Source organism: Oncorhynchus mykiss, chromosome 32 (assembly GCF_013265735.2).
Source record: "Oncorhynchus mykiss isolate Arlee chromosome 32, USDA_OmykA_1.1, whole genome shotgun sequence".
In the NCBI taxonomy this organism is placed as follows: domain Eukaryota; kingdom Metazoa; phylum Chordata; class Actinopteri; order Salmoniformes; family Salmonidae; genus Oncorhynchus; species Oncorhynchus mykiss.
This window is the reverse complement of record NC_050572.1, coordinates 5784794-5804793: the sequence shown is the minus strand read 5'-3', so window position 1 is coordinate 5804793 and position 20000 is coordinate 5784794. Positions and strand designations below refer to the sequence as shown.

Genomic DNA, 20000 nt, shown 5'->3' with positions numbered 1-20000 from the left:
CTGGGATCTTTAATTTCAGTTCATGAAACATGGGACCAACACTTTACACGTTGTGTTTATAATTTTGTTAAGTATAACATCGACGCTGGCCAATTGTCTGGGGAGAAAAATCCCATTGCGAAATAATGCATTTTAACCTATTCATTGTTCTAAATATCAGTAGATGTAGTGTGAGAGCTGCTGAAACCACTCAAACAGCTCTCTGTAGCTGCTGAAACAACTCAAACAGCTGTCTGTAGCTGCTGCTGAAACCACTCAAACAGCTGTCTGTAGCTGCTGAAACCACTCAAACAGCTGTCTGTAGCTGCTGAAACCACTCAAACAGCTGTCTGTAGCTGCTGAAACAACTCAAACAGCTGTCTGTAGCTGCTGAAACAACTCAAACAGCTGTCTGTAGCTGCTGCTGAAACCACTCAAACAGCTGTCTGTAGCTGCTGAAACCACTCAAACAGCTGTCTGTAGCTGCTGAAACAACTCAAACAGCTGTCTGTAGCTGCTGCTGAAACCACTCAAACAGCTGTCTGTAGCTGCTGAAACCACTCAAACAGCTGTCTGTAGCTGCTGAAACCACTCAAACAGCTGTCTGTAGCTGCTGAAACAACTCAAACAGCTGTCTGTAGCTGCTGAAACAACTCAAACAGCTGTCTGTAGCTGCTGGAGTGAAATATGTACCTTACCAGACAAAAGTTTGGACAAACCTACTCAGTTTTTCTTTATTTTTACTTTTTTATTTTTTTATCTGTTGTGTGGTGACAAGGTAGGGGGGGTATACAGACGATGGCCCTATTTGGTAAAAGACCAAGTCCATATTATGGGAAGAACAGCTCAAATAAGCAAAGAGAAACGACAGACCATCGTTACTTTAAGACATGAAGGTCAGTCAATATGGAAAATATCAAGAACTTTGAAAGTCTCATCAAGTGCCGTCGCAAAAACCATCAAGTGCTATCATGGAACTGGCTCTCATGAGGACCGCCACAGGAAAGGAAGACCCAGAGTTACCTCTGCTGCAGAGGATAAGTTCATTAGAGTTACCAGCCCAAATAAATGCTTCACAGAGTTTAAGTAACAGACACATCTCAACATCTCAACTGTTCAGAGGAGACTGCGTGAATCAGGCCTTCATGGTCGAATTGCTGCAAAGAAACCACCACTAAATGACAACAATAATAAGAAGAGACTTGCTTGGGCCAAGAAACATGAGCAATGGACATTAGACTGAAGGGAATCTGTTGTTTTGACTGATGAGTCTAAATTTAAGAGTTTTGGTTCCAACCACTGTGTCTTTGTGACACGCAGAGTAGGTGATCAGATAATCTAACCATGTGTGGTTCCCACCGTGAAGCATGGAGGAGGAGGTGTGATCAGGCTTTGCTGGTGATACTGTCAGTGAATAATTTAGAATTCAAGGCACACTTAATCAGCATGGCTACCACAGCCTTCTGCAGCGATACGCCATCCCATCTGGTTTGCGCTTAGTGGGACTGTCATTTGTTTTTCAACAGGACAATGACCTAACACACCTCCAGGCTGTGTATGGGCTAAATGACCAAGATGGAGAGTGATGGAGTGCTGCATCAGATGACCTGGCCTCCACAATAACCTGATCTCAACACAAATTAGATGGTTTGGGATGAATTGAACCGCAGAGTGAAGGAAAAGCAGCCAACAAATGCTCAGCATATGTGGGAACTCCTTCAAGACTGTTGGACAAGTATTCCAGGTGAAGCTGGTTGAAAGAATGTTAAGGCAAAGGATGGCCGCTTTGAAGAATATAAAATATGAAATATTTTGATTTAACTCTTTTTTAGGTTACTACATGATTCGATAAGTCTAATTTCATAGTTTGTTGTCTTCACTATTATTCTACGATGTAGAAATTTGTAAACAAAATATATATATATATCACTTGAAAGAGTAGGTGTGTCCAAACTTTTGACTGGTACTGTAGCTGTGCAGCGATGCTCCTCGTCCAACCTGACAGAGCTTGAGAGGATCTGCAGAGAAGAATGGGAGAAAGTCCCCAAATACATGTGTGCCAAGCTTGTCATGTGCTTTAAGTTTCACAATTGCGTAACAATAATAAAGGCAACGGTGAGTAAAAAACAACATCCATGATTAAAAAGAGCTACACATGTATTTATTATCTAACTGGTAATTGAATCACGCTTCCCATTCGCCATTCAAGTGCATCGGCAAACTCTGCAGACTTCAGCGTGTCACACACCACTTTGCAATGAGCTGGAGGCAGTAGGCATTTTGAAAACATATATACGTATTAGCAACCCATGCTAGTTATTGATAATCCTAGTCATATTAGCAACCCATGCTAGTTGTTGATAATCCTAGTCATATTAGCAACCCATGCTAGTTGTTGATAATCCTAGTCATATTAGCAACCCATGCTAGTTGTTGATAATCCTAGTCATATTAGCAACCCATGCTAGTTATTGATAATCCTAGTCATATTAGCAACCCATGCTAGTTGTTGATAATCCTAGTCATATTAGCAACCCATGCTAGTTGTTGTTAATCCTAGTCATATTAGCAACCCATGCTAGTTGTTGATAATCCTAGTCATATTAGCAACCCATGCTAGTTGTTGTTAATCCTAGTCATATTAGCAACCCATGCTAGTTGTTGATAATCCTAGTCATATTAGCAACCCATGCTAGTTGTTGTTAATCCTAGTCATATTAGCAACCCATGCTAGTTGTTGTTAATCCTAGTCATATTAGCAACCCATGCTAGTTGTTGCATATTTAGATTTCTATATTTCTAACGGATATTTTCTTATTTGTCACAATGGGGTTGTCCTGCTAATTGCATTATGGAACGAACATTCACACGTAGCCTACTGCCCTGTTGCTCATTGCTACGCTTATAACTGGACGTAGCCTACTGCCCTGTTGCTCATTGCTACGCTTATAACTGGACGTAGCCTACTGCCCTGTGCTCATTGCTACGCTTATAACTGGACGTAGCCTACTGCCCTGTTGCTCATTGCTACGCTTATAACTGGACGTAGCCTACTGCCCTGTGCTCATTGCTACGCTTATAACTGGACGTAGCCTACTGCCCTGTTGCTCATTGCTACGCTTATAACTGGACGTAGCCTACTGCCCTGTGCTCATTGCTACGCTTATAACTGGACGTAGCCTACTGCCCTGTTGCTCATTGCTACGCTTATAACTGGACGTAGCCTACTGCCCTGTGCTCATTGCTACGCTTATAACTGGACGTAGCCTAAATCTTCTGCTTGTATGAACCAACAGAATAGGTCATATTGTCTACTATAGGGGATAGTAGCTTGACATAGGCTAGTGATTTTGTTATTCGTTACTTGTCCTGTTGGCTGAGGAAAAGTAAACGTGGGCAGTTATTCTAACATAGGCGACGCTTGGGTTTTCAAGTTTGGGGAAGCTAATGTTCGCCATCAAAACACAACTTTAAAATAGGAAGCATTCCATGCTACCTCGCATTTGCAAACGTATGTTATATAGCCTTCTTTTTTTTTTATTTTTATTTTTTTTTATTTTTTTGAATTTTACCCCTTTTTCTCCCCAATTTCGTAGTATCCAATTGTTGTAGTAGCTACTATCTTGTCTCATCGCTACAACTCCCGTACGGGCTCGGGAGAGACGAAGGTTGAAAGTCATGCGTCCTCCGATACACAACCCAACCAAGCCGCTGCTTCTTTAACACAGCGCACATCCAACCCGGAAGCAAGCCGCACCAATGCGCCGGAGGAAACACCGTGCACCTGGCCACCTTGGTTAGCGCACACTGCGCCCAGCCCGCCACAGGAGTTGCTGGTGCGCGATGAGACAAGGACACCCCTACCGACCAAGCCATCCCTAACCCGGGCGACGCTGGGCCAATTGTGCGTCGCCCCACGGACCTCCCGGTCGCGGCCGGTTACGACAGAGCCTGGGCGCGTTATATAGCCTTCTATTCCCAATGTGATGATTAGATTGGATAGTCATAATTTAACCTAATAATATAAATCAATCACTGTTGGCAAAAAAAAAAAAAAGACTGTTCAATGCAGCGCGTGGTGGCGTAGAGTAGGACTATGCTATAGGCTATATATCAGATACAATTATTCTCCTTTTTTCGCACAGGAAAATGTTTTATAAACACATTTCGTGCAATTATATTACACATGATATGACTGGAGACATTAGCAGAATCTTTTTTAATTAATAAGATTGAAAAAATGACAGGGTAGAGTACTTTACTGACAGTGACAAACAGATCAATAAAAAAATAACATTGTCTGATCCATATATTAGTGCTACGAAAAGGGGAGACACAAATACAACATGGAGGAGGAGATTATCGTCCAAAAACAAACAAAAGTTTTTTATTTTACCTTTATTTAACTTGGCACGTCAGTTAAGAACAAATTCTTATTTTCAAGAAAGAATGACAGATTTGTACCTTGTCAGGTCGGGGATTTGAACTTGCAACCTTCTGGTTACTAGTCCTTTAACCAATAGGGTACCCTGCCGCCCCAATGAAAGATACAGTGAATATGCAAAACTAACCGGGGACACGGCCAGTGTTCTCCGCTGCTGCCAATAAGACAACTTTTTGCTCAGTTAAATTGAGAATTTGTATAACCAAAAGACAGATCGGACTGATTTCATTGTCTTCTCTTTATAGCGATATAACACCGATAGGCATTTTGTTTTCCAAACTGTTTCTTTTTCCGTCGATTGTATTTTGTAAATGCCTCGCTGGGTCGCCCTGACAACTCACTGACGGGGTCGCCCTGACAACTCACTGACGGGGTCGCCCTGACAACTCACTGACGGGGTCGCCCTGACAACTCACTGACGGGGTCGCCCTGACAACTCACTGACAGTTGCAACTCAACAATCAATGTATTTTGGCATTTGCTGCGCTCTCTGCCCACATTGCAGGCCCTTCCAACTGTAGTCTATGCGATTTAAAACAATCCACAGCTTTATAAAACAAAACAAATACAGTTAATGATCCTCAGTGGCAAAGACAGGAGTAAGATAATTAAGCTAAATCATTTTGGCCATTTAATTAAATTTACTTTAGGAAAAGCTTTGGTTTCACCTGGCCTTATGGACGCGCCTCGTGTATCTTCTATCACCTACTACTCATCGGAAATCCTTAAGAATGACTCACGCAGTGGAATCTGAGTTACATGTTCTGTTAAAAGATCCATGACCATAAACTGAATGTGATTTCTGTCCTTCTGAGAACTGTGGTTGGACGCCCGACATCAGGTTATTGAACCAATGCATATGTCTTGTCCGGAGCCACGTTTTCCAAACAGAAGCCCTGGTGTCTGTCTGTCTGTCTGTCTGTCAACATGTCTGTCTGTCTGTCTGTCTGTCTGTCTGTCTGTCTGTCTGTCTGTCTGTCTGTCTGTCTGTCTGTCTGTCTGTCTGTCTGCCTGCCTGCCTGCCTGTCAACATGTCTGTGTTTCTGTTTCTGTGCGTGAGAGAGATGTATGCCTTGTATGACCTCTAATGTTTTCGACACCGTTAGAGACTCATCGTGTGTGTGTGTGTGTTTTTGTCATCCTTCTCGGTGAGTACTAATGAACACACGTCTCCTCATCCCTCATTTCTTCTCATCCTCCAGGGAGAGATCGGACGACCAGGGTCAAAGGTGAGACACTCCTCCTCTCGCTCCCTCGCCCATCTCTCCCTCTCTCTCTCTCTCTCTCTCTCTCTCTCTCTATCCCTCCTCTGCAGTCTCTCTCCTACTCTTCTGCAGTGTCTCTCTTCATGTCCTCTGCAGTGTCTCTCTCCTTCTCCTCTGCAGTGTCTCACTCCCTGTCCTCTGCGGTGTCTCACTCCCTGTCCTCTACAGTGTCTCTCTCCCTGTCCTCTACAGTGTCTCTCTCCTTCTCCTCTGCAGTGTCTCACTCCCTGTCCTCTGCAGTGTCTCACTCCCTGTCCTCTACAGTGTCTCTCTCCCTGTCCTCTACAGTGTCTCTCTCCCTGTCCTCTGCAGTCTCTCTCCTTCTCCTCTGCAGTGTCTCACTCCCTGTCCTCTGCAGTGTCTCTCTCCCTGTCCTCTACTGTGTCTCTCTCCTTCTCCTCTGCAGTGTCTCTCTCCTTCTCCTCTGCAGTCTCTTTCCTTCTCCTCTGCAGTCTCTCTCCCTGTCCTCTGCAGTGTCTCTCTCTCCTTCTCCTCTGCAGTGTCTCTCTCCTTCTCCTCTACAGTGTCTCTCTCCTTCTCCTCTGCAGTGTCTCTCTCTCCTTCTTGGCTCTGGTCCATCAACTGTGTGTGTGTCTGTGTGTGTGTGTGTGTGTGTGTGTGTGTGTGTGTGTGTGTGTGTGTGTGTGTGTGTGTGTGTGTGTGTGTGTGTGTGTGTGTGTGTGTGTGTGTGTGTGTGTGTGTGTGTGTGTGTGTGTGTACTGCATCCCCCTCTGCAGTTCTAATCTCCCTGACTGCTTGTGTTCTCTATGGTAAATCACTAAGACATTCTGGCCACACACACCACACCACACACCACTCTAAAGCCCACTGGTTAATGACACTGAGCTGAAGGAATACACACTCTGTAGCAGATAATATATTCGCTCAGGGATCGCTATCAAATAGCTACCAGCCCACCTATGATTGGCTCGCCAAGCAGTTCTGAAAGTACATGCATTTTTTAAATGTGTTCCATCGCAAACTGTCAGAAACATAAAGCTCCCGGCTTACCTATCCCGCCCCTGGTTAACCACGATTGGCTTAAAAAGCCAAACCTAACACAATATCTGCCAATTAATTTCTAGCAATATTGCTCCTGTCTGTCTGATTGGTGTGCACATTTGTCAATCACTCCGTTTTTTTAGCCAATTAGCGATGCTAGTAATGATAGCGGTCTTGTGGGTTGACAGAAATTGTTTCCACAAAAAGTAGGCTTACCTGACAGAAAGATATTGTGAATATTTGTGTCAACTTGGTGATCACTGTTTAGCAAAGCTCTGCCATGAGCCGTAGGCCTATCAGAAATATCACAAGACCAATACATTCCCTCTCTTTCTTAATGCACAATTAAAGGGGAATTACACTCAAAAAAATACTCATTTGTTTCGTTTTTGTTTGTGATTTAAGCATTGACATGGACTCAGAACATACATTTTCGTTGTTTTCGCTATGAATAATCGTAATATTGAGAGTAAAAAAATAGAACAATAATAATTGAAAGCCAGGAAAAATAAAACAAAGAAAACAGAATTCCGGAAAATAGAAAATATAATTTACGGGGGCCCTTGAAGTTGTTTATTACCATTATTTGACCAGGTATATTGACAGAAAACACATCTCTTGTTCACCAAGGAACCGGGGAAGAGCTGTTTAAGAAACTTCTTCTTCTTTTTAACAGTAGAGTCTGCTGAGGGGAGCAAGGCTCAAAATAATGCTGTGTGTTTGATGGATAAGAATATTTCATATCATTTTTTGGTCTGTTGCACCTTAAATGCTTGTCTTTGGATCCAAATCAAGTTGATATGTGTACCAATACTCCAGGGTCGTGTGTGTGTGTGTGCATGCGTTTGTGTGTGTGTGTGTGTGTGTGTGTGTGTGTGTGTGTGTGTGTGTGTGTGTGTGTGTGTGTGTGTGTGTGTGTGTGTGTGTGTGTGTGTGTACTCCAGGGGCGTACTGGTCCTCCTGGGTTACCAGGGAGACAGGGACCAGCCGGATGGCCCGGTCCAGAGGGACCCAAGGTAAGTCTCTCACCCCCCCATAATGAATACCTCACTATGATGGTCTCCCTGTGTCAACAACACTCAGGTGAATTAACCTTCTGGTTCCAGGGAGAGAAAGGAGAGCTGGGGCTGATGGGTCTGCCGGGGCTAAGAGGACCACCTGGAACCAAGGTCTGTATCACAGACACATTTCCCTCTGTCACGGGCATGAAGTCAGGAAAAACACATCCACACGTCATAAAACACGAGACAACAAAAAAATATAGGTCCCTTTTCTCAGACACCGAAGCACCAACGCCCAACCGTTATATTCCACAGCGAATGCTGCAGAAAAAGAGAACTCCTTATTTGGCATCTCTTTTGGCCGCGTGTGCGCACACACACACACACACACACGACTGTCTGTTTAAACGTGTCTGAAAACAGGCTATACTATATCTACTACTACTTCTCTACTTGTAGACAGAATAAAACAGGGTTGGGCGCGATTACTTGAAACATTTACTAACCTTGTCCGTACGCGTCAAATAAACGAGAGAAAGACCGAAAGAAAAGTTATTTTAACCTGGTAATAGTGTTTTTCTGTTTGCTCTAGAATTCTATTATCAATAATAAAACTAAGCCTAGAATAGTAGACTGAAACAGTCGGATAGGAATTTCCTTTAGCACAGCGCCTTGTTCTAAACCCGTCAAGCAGCAGCACAAGGAATCTCTCCGTCGATGGGAGGAGTATTGGGCTATTAGTGATAGGCACCAATATCTAAAGTATTTTTGTCAAGATGAAAAGAAAACGGAAAGTGACAAAGTGTCCAGACTGACCAGTAGGCTAGGTGTCAATGATGGGGGCGGCAGGTAGCCTAGTGGTTAGAGGGGGAGGCAGGTAGACTAGTGGTTAGAGGGGGAGGCAGGTAGACTAGTGGTTAGAGGGGGAGGCAGGTAGACTAGTGGTTAGAGGGGGAGGCAGGTAGACTAGTGGTTAGAGGGGGAGGCAGGTAGACTAGTGGTTAGAGGGGGAGGCAGGTAGACTAGTGGTTTTTGGGGGTGGAGGCAGATAGCCTAGTGGTTAGAGCGTCAAAGGGTTGCAAGTTCGAATCCCCGAGCAGACAAGGTAAAAATCTATCGTTCTGAGGCCGTCATTGTAAATACCAATTTGTTCTTAACTGACTTGCCTGGTTAAATAAATAAAAATTCATCTGAGATTAATTCTAATCAATAATCTGAATATTTTAAGAGCCCCCATCCACCACCTGATGGGCCATCAGCGGGACAATTCGACAGTTATGCTGTTGGTCATGTTGCCTCCTTGAATTAAAGCGTCTAGCCGGATTTAACAGAGAAAACAAAGATGTTTCGAACGCGATTTGTTTTTCCAAATGTATTATTTTTTATTTAATTCAATATGATGGAAGCCTGGATGTTTTTTTTTTAATTATAGGAGTGAATACGCTGCAACGTCTAGACGATAAAAGGCTAAACTGATATAATATTTACATTTACGTAGTGTGATCATAATAATTGTTTTAGCGATCCGCGGTAGACGTCCCTCCAATGAAAAGGCCTCCTATCCTGCTGACGTGAGCTGCAGAACAGCGCTTTGCACTTGAGATGCATTTATTGAAGAGAAAGGGAACTTGCCTTTTACAAAACGTTTTTAATATAGGCCAGTACTTTGTTTTAAGCATCAATTTATCAAATCTGTCTTTTTTTTCTCTCGCTCTATCTGCGAGCAGCACCTGTCAAAACACAGGAATGTTGTTAAGGAAGAGGCTCGTAGGCTATTATCAGAAGACATTGGAGCCTTGCATCCCACTGGGCAAAAACTGGTTAAATCAACGTTGTTTCCACATCATTTCACACACAACATACAAACATTCTAAACACAAGAAAAAAAGAGATCCCCTCTCTCACACACATGAACACACATACACACATTCAAAAACCCTAAAGAGAAAATAGGTTCATTATTGTCCTTTCATTCCTTCACCAGGGTCTTCCTGGTTATAAAGGAGAGAAGGTGAGCTCAGATTATAGTCTGATTCAGACCATGCTGTTCAAACTACATTACCCACAAATCAGCACTTTCTAATACTGGTACATTCTCTCTCTCTCTCTCTCTCTCTCTCTCTCTCTCTCTCTCTCTCTGTCTCTCTCTCCCTTCTGCCAGGGGTCTCGTGGTAATTCAGGCGTTTTAGGACCAAAGGGCAACAAGGTGGGTGTTGTTAATGGACGTTAGCTTGTTAGTGAAGATCGTTATTCATTGGTGTCACCTTCCTGGAAACATAAACCATGGTGCTCAGTGGTTCTCTATCTTCGCTCTGTCTCTCCTAGGGCTCCGTAGGTCTCTCTGGGATGTTGGGACAGAAGGTTAGAAACACATAGATCAATTGTTTGATTTAATTTATGTGGTGAGAAATAATATATATTATATAAACAATTTATTATATAAACCCATATAATCTATATTTGACTACTTTTTACCTCTCTCTCTCTCTCTCTCTCTCTCTCTCTCTCTCTCTCTCTCTGTCTGTCTGTCTCTCTCTCTGTCTGTCTGTCTCTCTCTCTCTCTCTCTCCCCCCTCTCTCTCTCTCTCTCTCTCTCTCTCTCTCAGGGTGCGATGGGATCGAAGGGAGACCCAGGAATTTCAGGAAAGAGAGGACCAACTGGCCGACCTGGGAAGAGAGGACAACATGTAAGAGAGTCCTCAAAGAGGGTTTGGTGTGCATGTTGTTAGTGTGTATCTTCAGTGTCCAGGATGTAACTGGTGTACAGTCCCTTCGCAAAGTATTCACCTTTTCCACATTTTGTTACGTTACAGCCTTATTCTAAAATGGATTAAATTGTTAGTTTTTTTCTCATCAATCTACAAACAATACACCATAATGACATCACAATACACCATAATGACATCACAATACACCATAATGACATCACAATACACCATAATGACATCACAATACACCATAATGACAAAGCAGGAAAAAAACAAACAGAAAAACAGAACGGTATTTCAGTTTAAAAGAAAATTAATTTGCTAAAATGTCATAAACATTTCTACAAACCTGGTCCAAGAACCCGATGGTCACTCTGATAGAGCTCCAGAGTTCCTCTGTGGAGACGGGAGAACCTTCCAGAAGGACAACCATCTCTGCAACACTCTACCAAACAGGCCTTTATGGTAGAGTGGCCAGACGGAAGCCACTCCTCAGTAAAAGGCACATAACAGCCCACTTGGAGTTTGCCAAAAAGCACCTAAAGGACTCTCAGACCAGGAGAAACAAGATTCTCTGGTCTGATGAAACCAAGATTGAACTATTTGGCCTGAATGCCAAGCGTCATGTCTGGAGGAAACCTGGCACCATCCCTATGGTGAAGCCTGGTGGTAGCAGCATCATGCTGTGGAGATGTTTTTCAGTGGCAGGTAGTAGCCAGGTTTCCTCCAGACAGTCTGGGATGAACAGAACAACGGCCCTAAGCACACAGCCAAGTCAACGCAGGAGTTAACCTTCCTAAGTCTGAGGGTGGTTTTAACATTCCTGAGTCTGAGGGTGGTTTTAACCTTCCTGAGTCTGAGGGTGGTTTTACCCTTCCTAAGTCTGAGGGTGGTTTTAACCTTCCTGAGTCTGAGGGTGATTTTAACCTTCCTAAGTCTGAGGGTGGTTTTAACCTTCCTGAGTCTGAGGGTGGTTTTAACCTTCCTAAGTCTGAGGGTGGTTTTAACCTTCCTGAGTCTGAGGGTGGTTTTACCCTTCCTAAGTCTGAGGGTGGTTTTAACCTTCCTGAGTCTGAGGGTGGTTTTAACTTTCCTAAGTCTGAGGGTGGTTTTAACCTTCCTGAGTCTGAGGGTGGTTTTAACCTTCCTTAGTCTGAGGGTGATTTTAACCTTCCTAAGTCTGAGGGTGGTTTTAACCTTCCTGAGTCTGAGGGTGGTTTTAACCTTCCTAAGTCTGAGGGTGGTTTTAACATTCCTGAGTCTGAGGGTGGTTTTAACCTTCCTGAGTCTGAGGGTGGTTTTACCCTTCCTAAGTCTGAGGGTGGTTTTAACCTTCCTGAGTCTGAGGGTGGTTTTAACTTTCCTAAGTCTGAGGGTGGTTTTAACCTTCCTGAGTCTGAGGGTGGTTTTAACCTTCCTTAGTCTGAGGGTGATTTTAACCTTCCTAAGTCTGAGGGTGGTTTTAACCTTCCTGAGTCTGAGGGTGGTTTTATCCTTCCTAAGTCTGAGGGTGGTTTTGATCTTCCAACTCGCCACCCAAGACTTTTACTTGGGACATATAGTCAAATTCACTAAAAAGGAACAATGGGGACATATTGAAGATGCTCATCCCCAGAATCTTTTTCCATGTTTATTTTATATTAACCTAAGAATATTAACAAGTTCAAAGTTAAGAACATTATAACAATATAGAACACTAGAATAATACAACAATATAGAACACTATAACAATGTAGAACACTAGAACAATATAGAACACTATAACAATATAGAACACTATAACAAAATAGAACACTATAACAATATAGAACACTATAACAATATAGAACAATACAACAATATAGAACACTATAACAATATAGAACACTATAACAATATAAAACAATACAACAATATAGAACACTATAACAATATAGAACACTATAACAATATAGAACACTACAACAATATAGAACACTATAACACTATAGAACAATACAACATCATAGAACACTATAACAATATAGAACACTATAACAGTATAGAACACTATAACAAGATAGAACAATACAACAATATAGAACAATACAACAATATAGAACACTATAACACTATAGAACAATACAACAATATAGAACAATACAACAATATAGAACAATACAACAATATAGAACACTATAACACTATAGAACAATACAACAATATAGAACACTATAACACTATAGAACAATACAACAATATAGAACACTAGAACAATATAGAACACTACAGCAATATAGAACAATACAACAATATAGAACACTACAACAATATAGAACACTAGAACAATATAGAACAATACAACAATATAGAACACTACAACAATATAGAACACTAGAACAATATAGAACACTATAACAATATAACTATATAGAACACTATAACAATATAGAACAATACAACAATATAGACCACTATATAGACCACTATAACATTCTAGAACAATACAACAATATAGAACCCTATAACAATATAGAACACTATAACACTATAGAACAATGCAACAATATAGAACACTATAACAATATAGAACACTACAGCAATATAGAACCCTATAACAATATAGAACACTATAACACTATAGAACAATACAACAATATAGAACACTATAACAATATAGAACACTACAACAATATAGAACACTATAACAATATAGAACACTACAGCAATATAGAACACTAGAACAATATAGAACACTATAACACTATAGAACAATACAACAATATAGAACACTATAACACTATAGAACACTATAACAATATAGAACACTAGAACAATATAGAACACTATAACAATATAGAACACTATAACAATATAGAACACTATAACAATATAGAACAATACAACAATATAGAACACTATAACAATATAGAACACTATAACAATATAGAACACTAGAACAATATAGAACACTATAACAATATAGAACACTATAACAATATAACTATATAGAACACTATAACAATATAGAACAATACAACAATATAGAACACTATGACAATATAGAACACTATAACAATATAGAACACTATAACAATATAGAACACTACAGCAATATAGAACACTATAACAATATAGAACACTACAACAATATAGAACACTACAACAATATAGAACACTATAACAATATAACTATATAGAACACTATAACAATATAGAACAATACAACAATATAGAACACTATAACAATATAGAACACTATAACAATATAGAACACTAGAACAATATAGAACACTAAAACAATATAGAACACTATAACAATATAACTATATAGAACACTATAACAATATAGAACAATACAACAATATAGAACACTATAACAATATAGAACACTATAACAATATAGAACACTAGAACAATATAGAACACTAAAACAATATAGAACACTATAACAATATAACTATATAGAACACTATAACAATATAGAACAATACAACAATATAGAACACTATAACAATATAGAACACTATAACAATATAGAACACTACAGCAATATAGAACACTATAACAATATAGAACACTACAACAATATAGAACACTACAACAATATAGAACACTATAACAATATAGAACACTATAACACTATAGAACAATACAACAATATAGAACACTATAACAATATAGAACACTATAACAATATAGAACACTACAGCAATATAGAACACTATAACAATATAGAACACTACAACAATATAGAACACTACAACAATATAGAACACTATAACAATATAGAACACTATAACACTATAGAACAATACAGCAATATAGAACACTATAACAATATAGAACACTACAACAATGACTTGGTCACAGGAAATATATGTATTTCCTTGAAAGTTTTCAAAAGCAATTTTGGCCTGACCAAAGTATATATTTGTAGATGTAGATATTTTCAGATAAATGCATCTAAAAGTTACATATCACGAAATGTATGTTTGAAATCTTTTGGACATTCGAGCAACCTTGAAGGAGTCTTATTTGAAAATAATGTTCATATGATAAGTAAGATATACAAAACTTGCAGAGAGCATTTCCCACTGGCTATCTCTTAGAAAATAATATAAACTATTGGAACCAAGACTTCAAAAATAACTCATGTTGGCACAAGATGGAGGGAAAGTTGGAGCGTAAACTAACGAAATTACAGTTAAGGAAAATGCACGATTAACTCAGTGTAAACTAATGTACAGAATGTATTATACAAGAGACACAATTCACCAATTCTACAGCACAACGGAAGACGCATGTCTTGAGTGTAAAACTAACATTGACTCAATAATCCATGTCTTTTGGGAATGCTATGATGTCATAAAGTTAGCTAGGAAGCTAGGAAGATGTCTGTCAGAAGTATTACAATGTAAACGTGCTTTTAATCTGTCTGTCTGGATTTTTCAAGACATGAGTGTAGTGAGATACACAATGGGCTGGACGATTCTCTTCTCTCTTATCAATTCTATTCTCATCTTGAAATAACGTACACTTAAAAACATGGAAATCAATCAATACGCCATCATTGAAACAATGGAAAAATCTAACGATTTATTATTGAGATATTGAAATAGCATTGGAGACTGAGAGAAACAAATAGGTACAATTTAAGGCCATGTGGCAAACAATAATGCAGGCACTAGGGGATGGAGGTGTGAGCCTACTGGTTGGGCAGATGAGATGTTGTCGTTGTTTAGGGTTAGGGCACTAGGGGATGGAGGTCTGAGCCTACTGGTTGGGCAGATGAGATGTAGTTGTTGTTTAGGGTTAGGGCACTAGGGGATGGAGGTGTGAGTAGATGAGATGTAGTCGTTGTTTAGGGTTAGGGCACTAGGGGATGGAGGTGTGAGAAGATGAGATGTAGTCGTTGTTTAGGGTTAGGGCACTAGGGGGTGGAGGTGTGAGTAGATGAGATGTTGTCGTTGTTTAGGGTTAGGGCACTAGGGGGTGGAGGTCTGAGTAGATGAGATGTTGTCGTTGTTTAGGGTTAGGGCACTAGGGGGTGGAGGTGTGAGTAGATGAGATGTAGTCGTTGTTTAGGGTTAGGGCACTAGGGGATGGAGGTCTGAGCAGATGAGATGTAGTCGTTGTTTAGCGTTAGGGCACTAGGGGATGGAGGTATGAGTAGATGAGATGTAGTTGTTGGGGCACTAGGGGGTGGAGGTCTGAGTAGATGAGATGTAGTTGTTGGGGCACTAGGGGGTGGAGGTCTGAGTAGATGAGATGTTGTCGTTGGGGCACTAGGGGATGGAGGTGTGAGTAGATGAGATGTTGTCGTTGGGGCACTAGGGGATGGAGGTGTGAGCCTACTGGTTGGGCAGATGAGATGTTGTCGTTGGGGCACTAGGGGATGGAGGTGTGAGTAGATGAGATGTAGTCGTTGTTTAGGGTTAGGGCACTAGGGGATGGAGGTGTGAGCCTACTGGTTGGGTAGATGAGATGTTGTCGTTGTTTAGGGTTAGGGCACTAGGGGGTGGAGGTCTGAGTAGATGAGATGTAGTCGTTGTTTAGGGTTAGGGCACTAGGGGGTGGAGGTCTGAGCAGATGAGATGTTGTCGTTGTTTAGGGTTAGGGCACTAGGGGATGGAGGTGTGAGTAGATGAGATGTAGTCGTTGTTTAGGGTTAGGGCACTAGGGGGTGGAGGTCTGAGCAGATGAGATGTAGTCGTTGTTTAGGGTTAGGGCACTAGGGGATGGAGGTCTGAGTAGATGAGATGTAGTCGTTGTTTAGGGTTAGGGCACTAGGGGATGGAGGTGTGAGCCTACTGGTTGGGCAGATGAGATGTTGTCGTTGGGGCACTAGGGGATGGAGTTCTGAGCAGATGAGATGTAGTCGTTGTTTAGGGTTAGGGCACTAGGGGATGGAGGTGTGAGTAGATGAGATGTAGTCGTTGTTTAGGGTTAGGGCACTAGGGGATGGAGGTGTGAGTAGATGAGATGTAGTCGTTGTTTAGGGTTAGGGCACTAGGGGATGGAGGTGTGAGCCTACTGGTTGGGCAGATGAGATGTAGTCGTTGTTTAGGGTTAGGGCACTAGGGGATGGAGGTGTGAGCCTACTGGTTGGTTAGATGAGATGTTGTCGTTGGGGCACTAGGGGATGGAGGTCTGAGTAGATGAGATGTAGTCGTTGTTTAGGGTTAGGGCACTAGGGGGTGGAGGTCTGAGCAGATGAGATGTAGTCGTTGTTTAGGGTTAGGGCACTAGGGGGTGGAGGTGTGAGTAGATGAGATGTAGTCGTTGTTTAGGGTTAGGGCACTAGGGGATGGAGGTCTGAGTAGATGAGATGTAGTCGTTGTTTAGGGTTAGGGCACTAGGGGATGGAGGTGTGAGCCTACTGGTTGGGCAGATGAGATGTAGTCGTTGTTTAGCGTTAGGGCACTAGGGGATGGAGGTGTGAGCCTACTGGTTGGGCAGATGAGATGTAGTCGTTGATTTTGTGTGTGTCTATAAGTTGTTTTTCGTATAAGTTTGTAACTGGTCTGTATTTTTTTATAAAAATATAATAAAAATAATAAATGAATAAAAATCAATATAAGGGGCGTTTTTGGGGGGGGGGGTATTTGTGCGTCTGATGGAAACTTTCCAAATATCTACAAAACAAAATCCTATAGACAAGGTGGGATATTTTTTTTTGCGTCAGTAAAATTAATTATGCAAAAAAAAAATGTTGGGGAAAACGCTTTTATGCGCAAAAATATTGATATAAAAACCATCCTATCGAAGTAAACTTGTTGTGTGGTCATCCGGCTACGACTCATCAGGAAAGCATGCAGTTCATTAGGTTACAGATGAAATCATTTAGGATGATCATCACAGGGTGACGAAAGGCCAAAGTGTCGAGTTCGATGCTCATCTCCAATAAATATCGAGGGTCTTATTCTGGTGACGCGACGATCGATGCTTTGGCTACAGTTTGACACGTAAAAATAATCGTACTCTTTTGTCCATAATAATCTCGTGATGTAAAACTACACGTGAACTCTAGTCAGCATCGTGCAGATAGCTCACTCGCCTGTATAACTCGTATGTTTTGAGACAAAAAACATCAGTGGAGTCCATTGAACTCTTATTTTGTATTCGGTACATGGGAAGTTAACAGCTAGAGGGTATGTTTATGTGCGCCACGTCATCACGCGCAGCCTTTAATCGGCAACAAGTCGATGTGAAGGAAACACGTCTTTGTTTTGGGAAATGCTCATGTTGATTTCAAGTGGATTTTTTTAGAATATTCGAATGAAAAGCCGTTGCCAATTGGATGGAAACCTGTGTCAAACCTGTGTGTGTGTGTGTGTGTGTGTGTGTGTGTGTGTGTGTAGGGTATGAAGGGTCAGGGTGGAACCCCAGGTCCAATGGGTCCTACAGGTCCTGCTGGTCCCTCTGGTCATCCTGGACCCCCTGGACTACCTGCCTCAGGTAAGCTAAGACCCCCTGGGCTACCTGCCTCAGGCAATATACGACCCCCTGGACTACCTGCCTCAGGTAAGATAAGACCCCCTGGGCTACCTGCCTCAGGGAAGATAAGACCCCTGGACAACCTGTACTACCTGCCTCAGGTAAGATAAGACCCCCTGGACTACCTGCCTCAGGTAATATAAGACCCTCTGGACAACCTGCCTCAGGTAAGATAAGACCACCTGGACTACCTGCCTCAGGTAAGATAAGACCCCCTGTACTACCTGCCTCAGGTAAGATAAGACCCCCTGGACTACCTGCCTCAGGTAAGATAAGACCCCCTGGACTACCTGCCTCAGGTAAGATAAGACCACCTGGACTACCTGCCTCAGGTAAGATAAGACCCCCTGGACTATCTGCCTCAGGTAAGATAAGACCCCCTGGACTACCTGCCTCAGGTAAGATAAGACCACCTGGACAACCTGCCTCAGGTAAGATAATAACCCCTGGACTACCTGTACTACCTGCCTCAGGTAAGATAAGACCACCTGGACAACCTGCCTCAGGTAAGATAAGACCCCCTGGGCTACCTGTACTACCTGCCTCAGGTAAGATAAGACCCCCTGGACTACCTGCCTCAGGTAAGATAAGACCCCCTGGACTACCTGCCTCAGGTAAGATAAGACCCCCTGGACTACTTGCCTCAGGTAAGAAAAGACCCCCTGTACTACCTGCCTCAGGTAAGATGAGACCCCCTGGACAACCTGCCTCAGGTAATATAAGACCCCCTGGACAACCTGCCTCAGGTAAGATGAGACCCCCTGGACAACCTGCCTCAGGTAAGATAAGATTCCCTGGACTACCTGCCTCAGGTAAGATAAGACCCCCTGTACTACCTGCCTCAGGTAAGATAAGACCCCCTGGACTACCTGCCTCAGGTAAGATAAGACCCCCTGGACTACCTGCCTCAGGTAAGATAAGACCCCCTGGACTACCTGCCTCAGGTAAGATAAGACCCCCTGGACTACTTGCCTCAGGTAAGAAAAGACTACCTGCCTCAGGTAAGATAAGACCACCCGGACAACCTGCCTCAGGTAAGATAATAACCCCTGGACTACCTGTACTACCTGCCTCAGGTAAGATAAGACCACCTGGACAACCTGCCTCAGGTAAGATAAGACCCCCTGGGCTACCTGTACTACCTGCCTCAGGTAAGATAAGACCCCCTGGACTACCTGCCTCAGGTAAGAAAAGACCACCCGGACTACCTGCCTCAGGTAAGATAAGACCCCTGGACAACCTGCCTCAGGTAAGATAAGACCCCCTGTACTACCTGCCTCAGGTAAGATAAGACCACCTGTAGGACACAAACACACACAAATAAAAAATATTTTGTTTTGTGTTATTATATGTGTGTTTTTCCCCTCCAGGCCTGTACCTGGTAGGGGAGAAGGGAGATAAGGGTGTAGCGGGATCTCCAGGTGTCTGTGACTGTAACACCTACGGTGGTAACACCCCTGTGGGAGTCAACACCCCACACTACGGCAGTTACACCCAACGAGGCAACTTCCACAAAGTCCCCGTGGTAAAACTCTCTCTCTCTCTCACACACACACTGATTTACACAGGACCTATCCCCATCAACTTTGACCACGAAAAAAAATGTATTGTAAAAGTATAGTTATCAAGTCCCTACGTTTGGGGCATTTTCAACATCCCTGTCTTTTCCAGAGCTTTGTGAATCTCTGTACCTTGAATCAACACGTGTTCCTGTGTTCTTTCGACTCTCTCTGGTCTCTATGTAGATCTTTGTAGTGGACAGTGAGGAGGAGTTGGATCGTCTCCACACGGTCAACGCCATCGCCTTCAGGAAGGACCAGAGGTCTCTCTACTTCAAAGACAAGGATGGCTGGCAGCCCATACAGGTACTACACTATACGATACTATAAGATACTACACTATACTATAAGATACTACACTATACTATACCATACTATAAGATAATTCACTATACTATAAGATACTACACTAAACTATACGATACTATAAGATACTTCACTATACTATGAGATACTACACTATACTATACGATACTATAAGATACTTCACTATACTATGAGATACTACACTATACTATACGATACTATAAGATACTTCACTATACTATACGATACTATGCGATGTGATACTATCCTTTACAAATA

At 42.1% G+C, this 20000-nt stretch overlaps 1 protein-coding gene across 2 annotated transcripts in view; it reads left to right on the top strand.

Moving 5' to 3' along the window:
• LOC110487842 (acetylcholinesterase collagenic tail peptide-like) overlaps positions 1 to 20000 on the top strand; it is a 28429-nt gene that overhangs the window by 5875 nt on the left and 2554 nt on the right. For both annotated transcript variants that reach the window (XM_036971444.1, XM_036971443.1), the window contains exons 6-15: positions 5626 to 5652; positions 7635 to 7706; positions 7797 to 7859; positions 9676 to 9702; positions 9853 to 9897; positions 10017 to 10052; positions 10297 to 10377; positions 17721 to 17817; positions 19227 to 19381; positions 19602 to 19721. In XM_036971444.1, coding sequence (XP_036827339.1) covers positions 5626 to 5652; positions 7635 to 7706; positions 7797 to 7859; positions 9676 to 9702; positions 9853 to 9897; positions 10017 to 10052; positions 10297 to 10377; positions 17721 to 17817; positions 19227 to 19381; positions 19602 to 19721 — 723 coding nt within the window. The remainder of the gene's footprint in view (positions 1 to 5625; positions 5653 to 7634; positions 7707 to 7796; positions 7860 to 9675; positions 9703 to 9852; positions 9898 to 10016; positions 10053 to 10296; positions 10378 to 17720; positions 17818 to 19226; positions 19382 to 19601; positions 19722 to 20000) is intronic.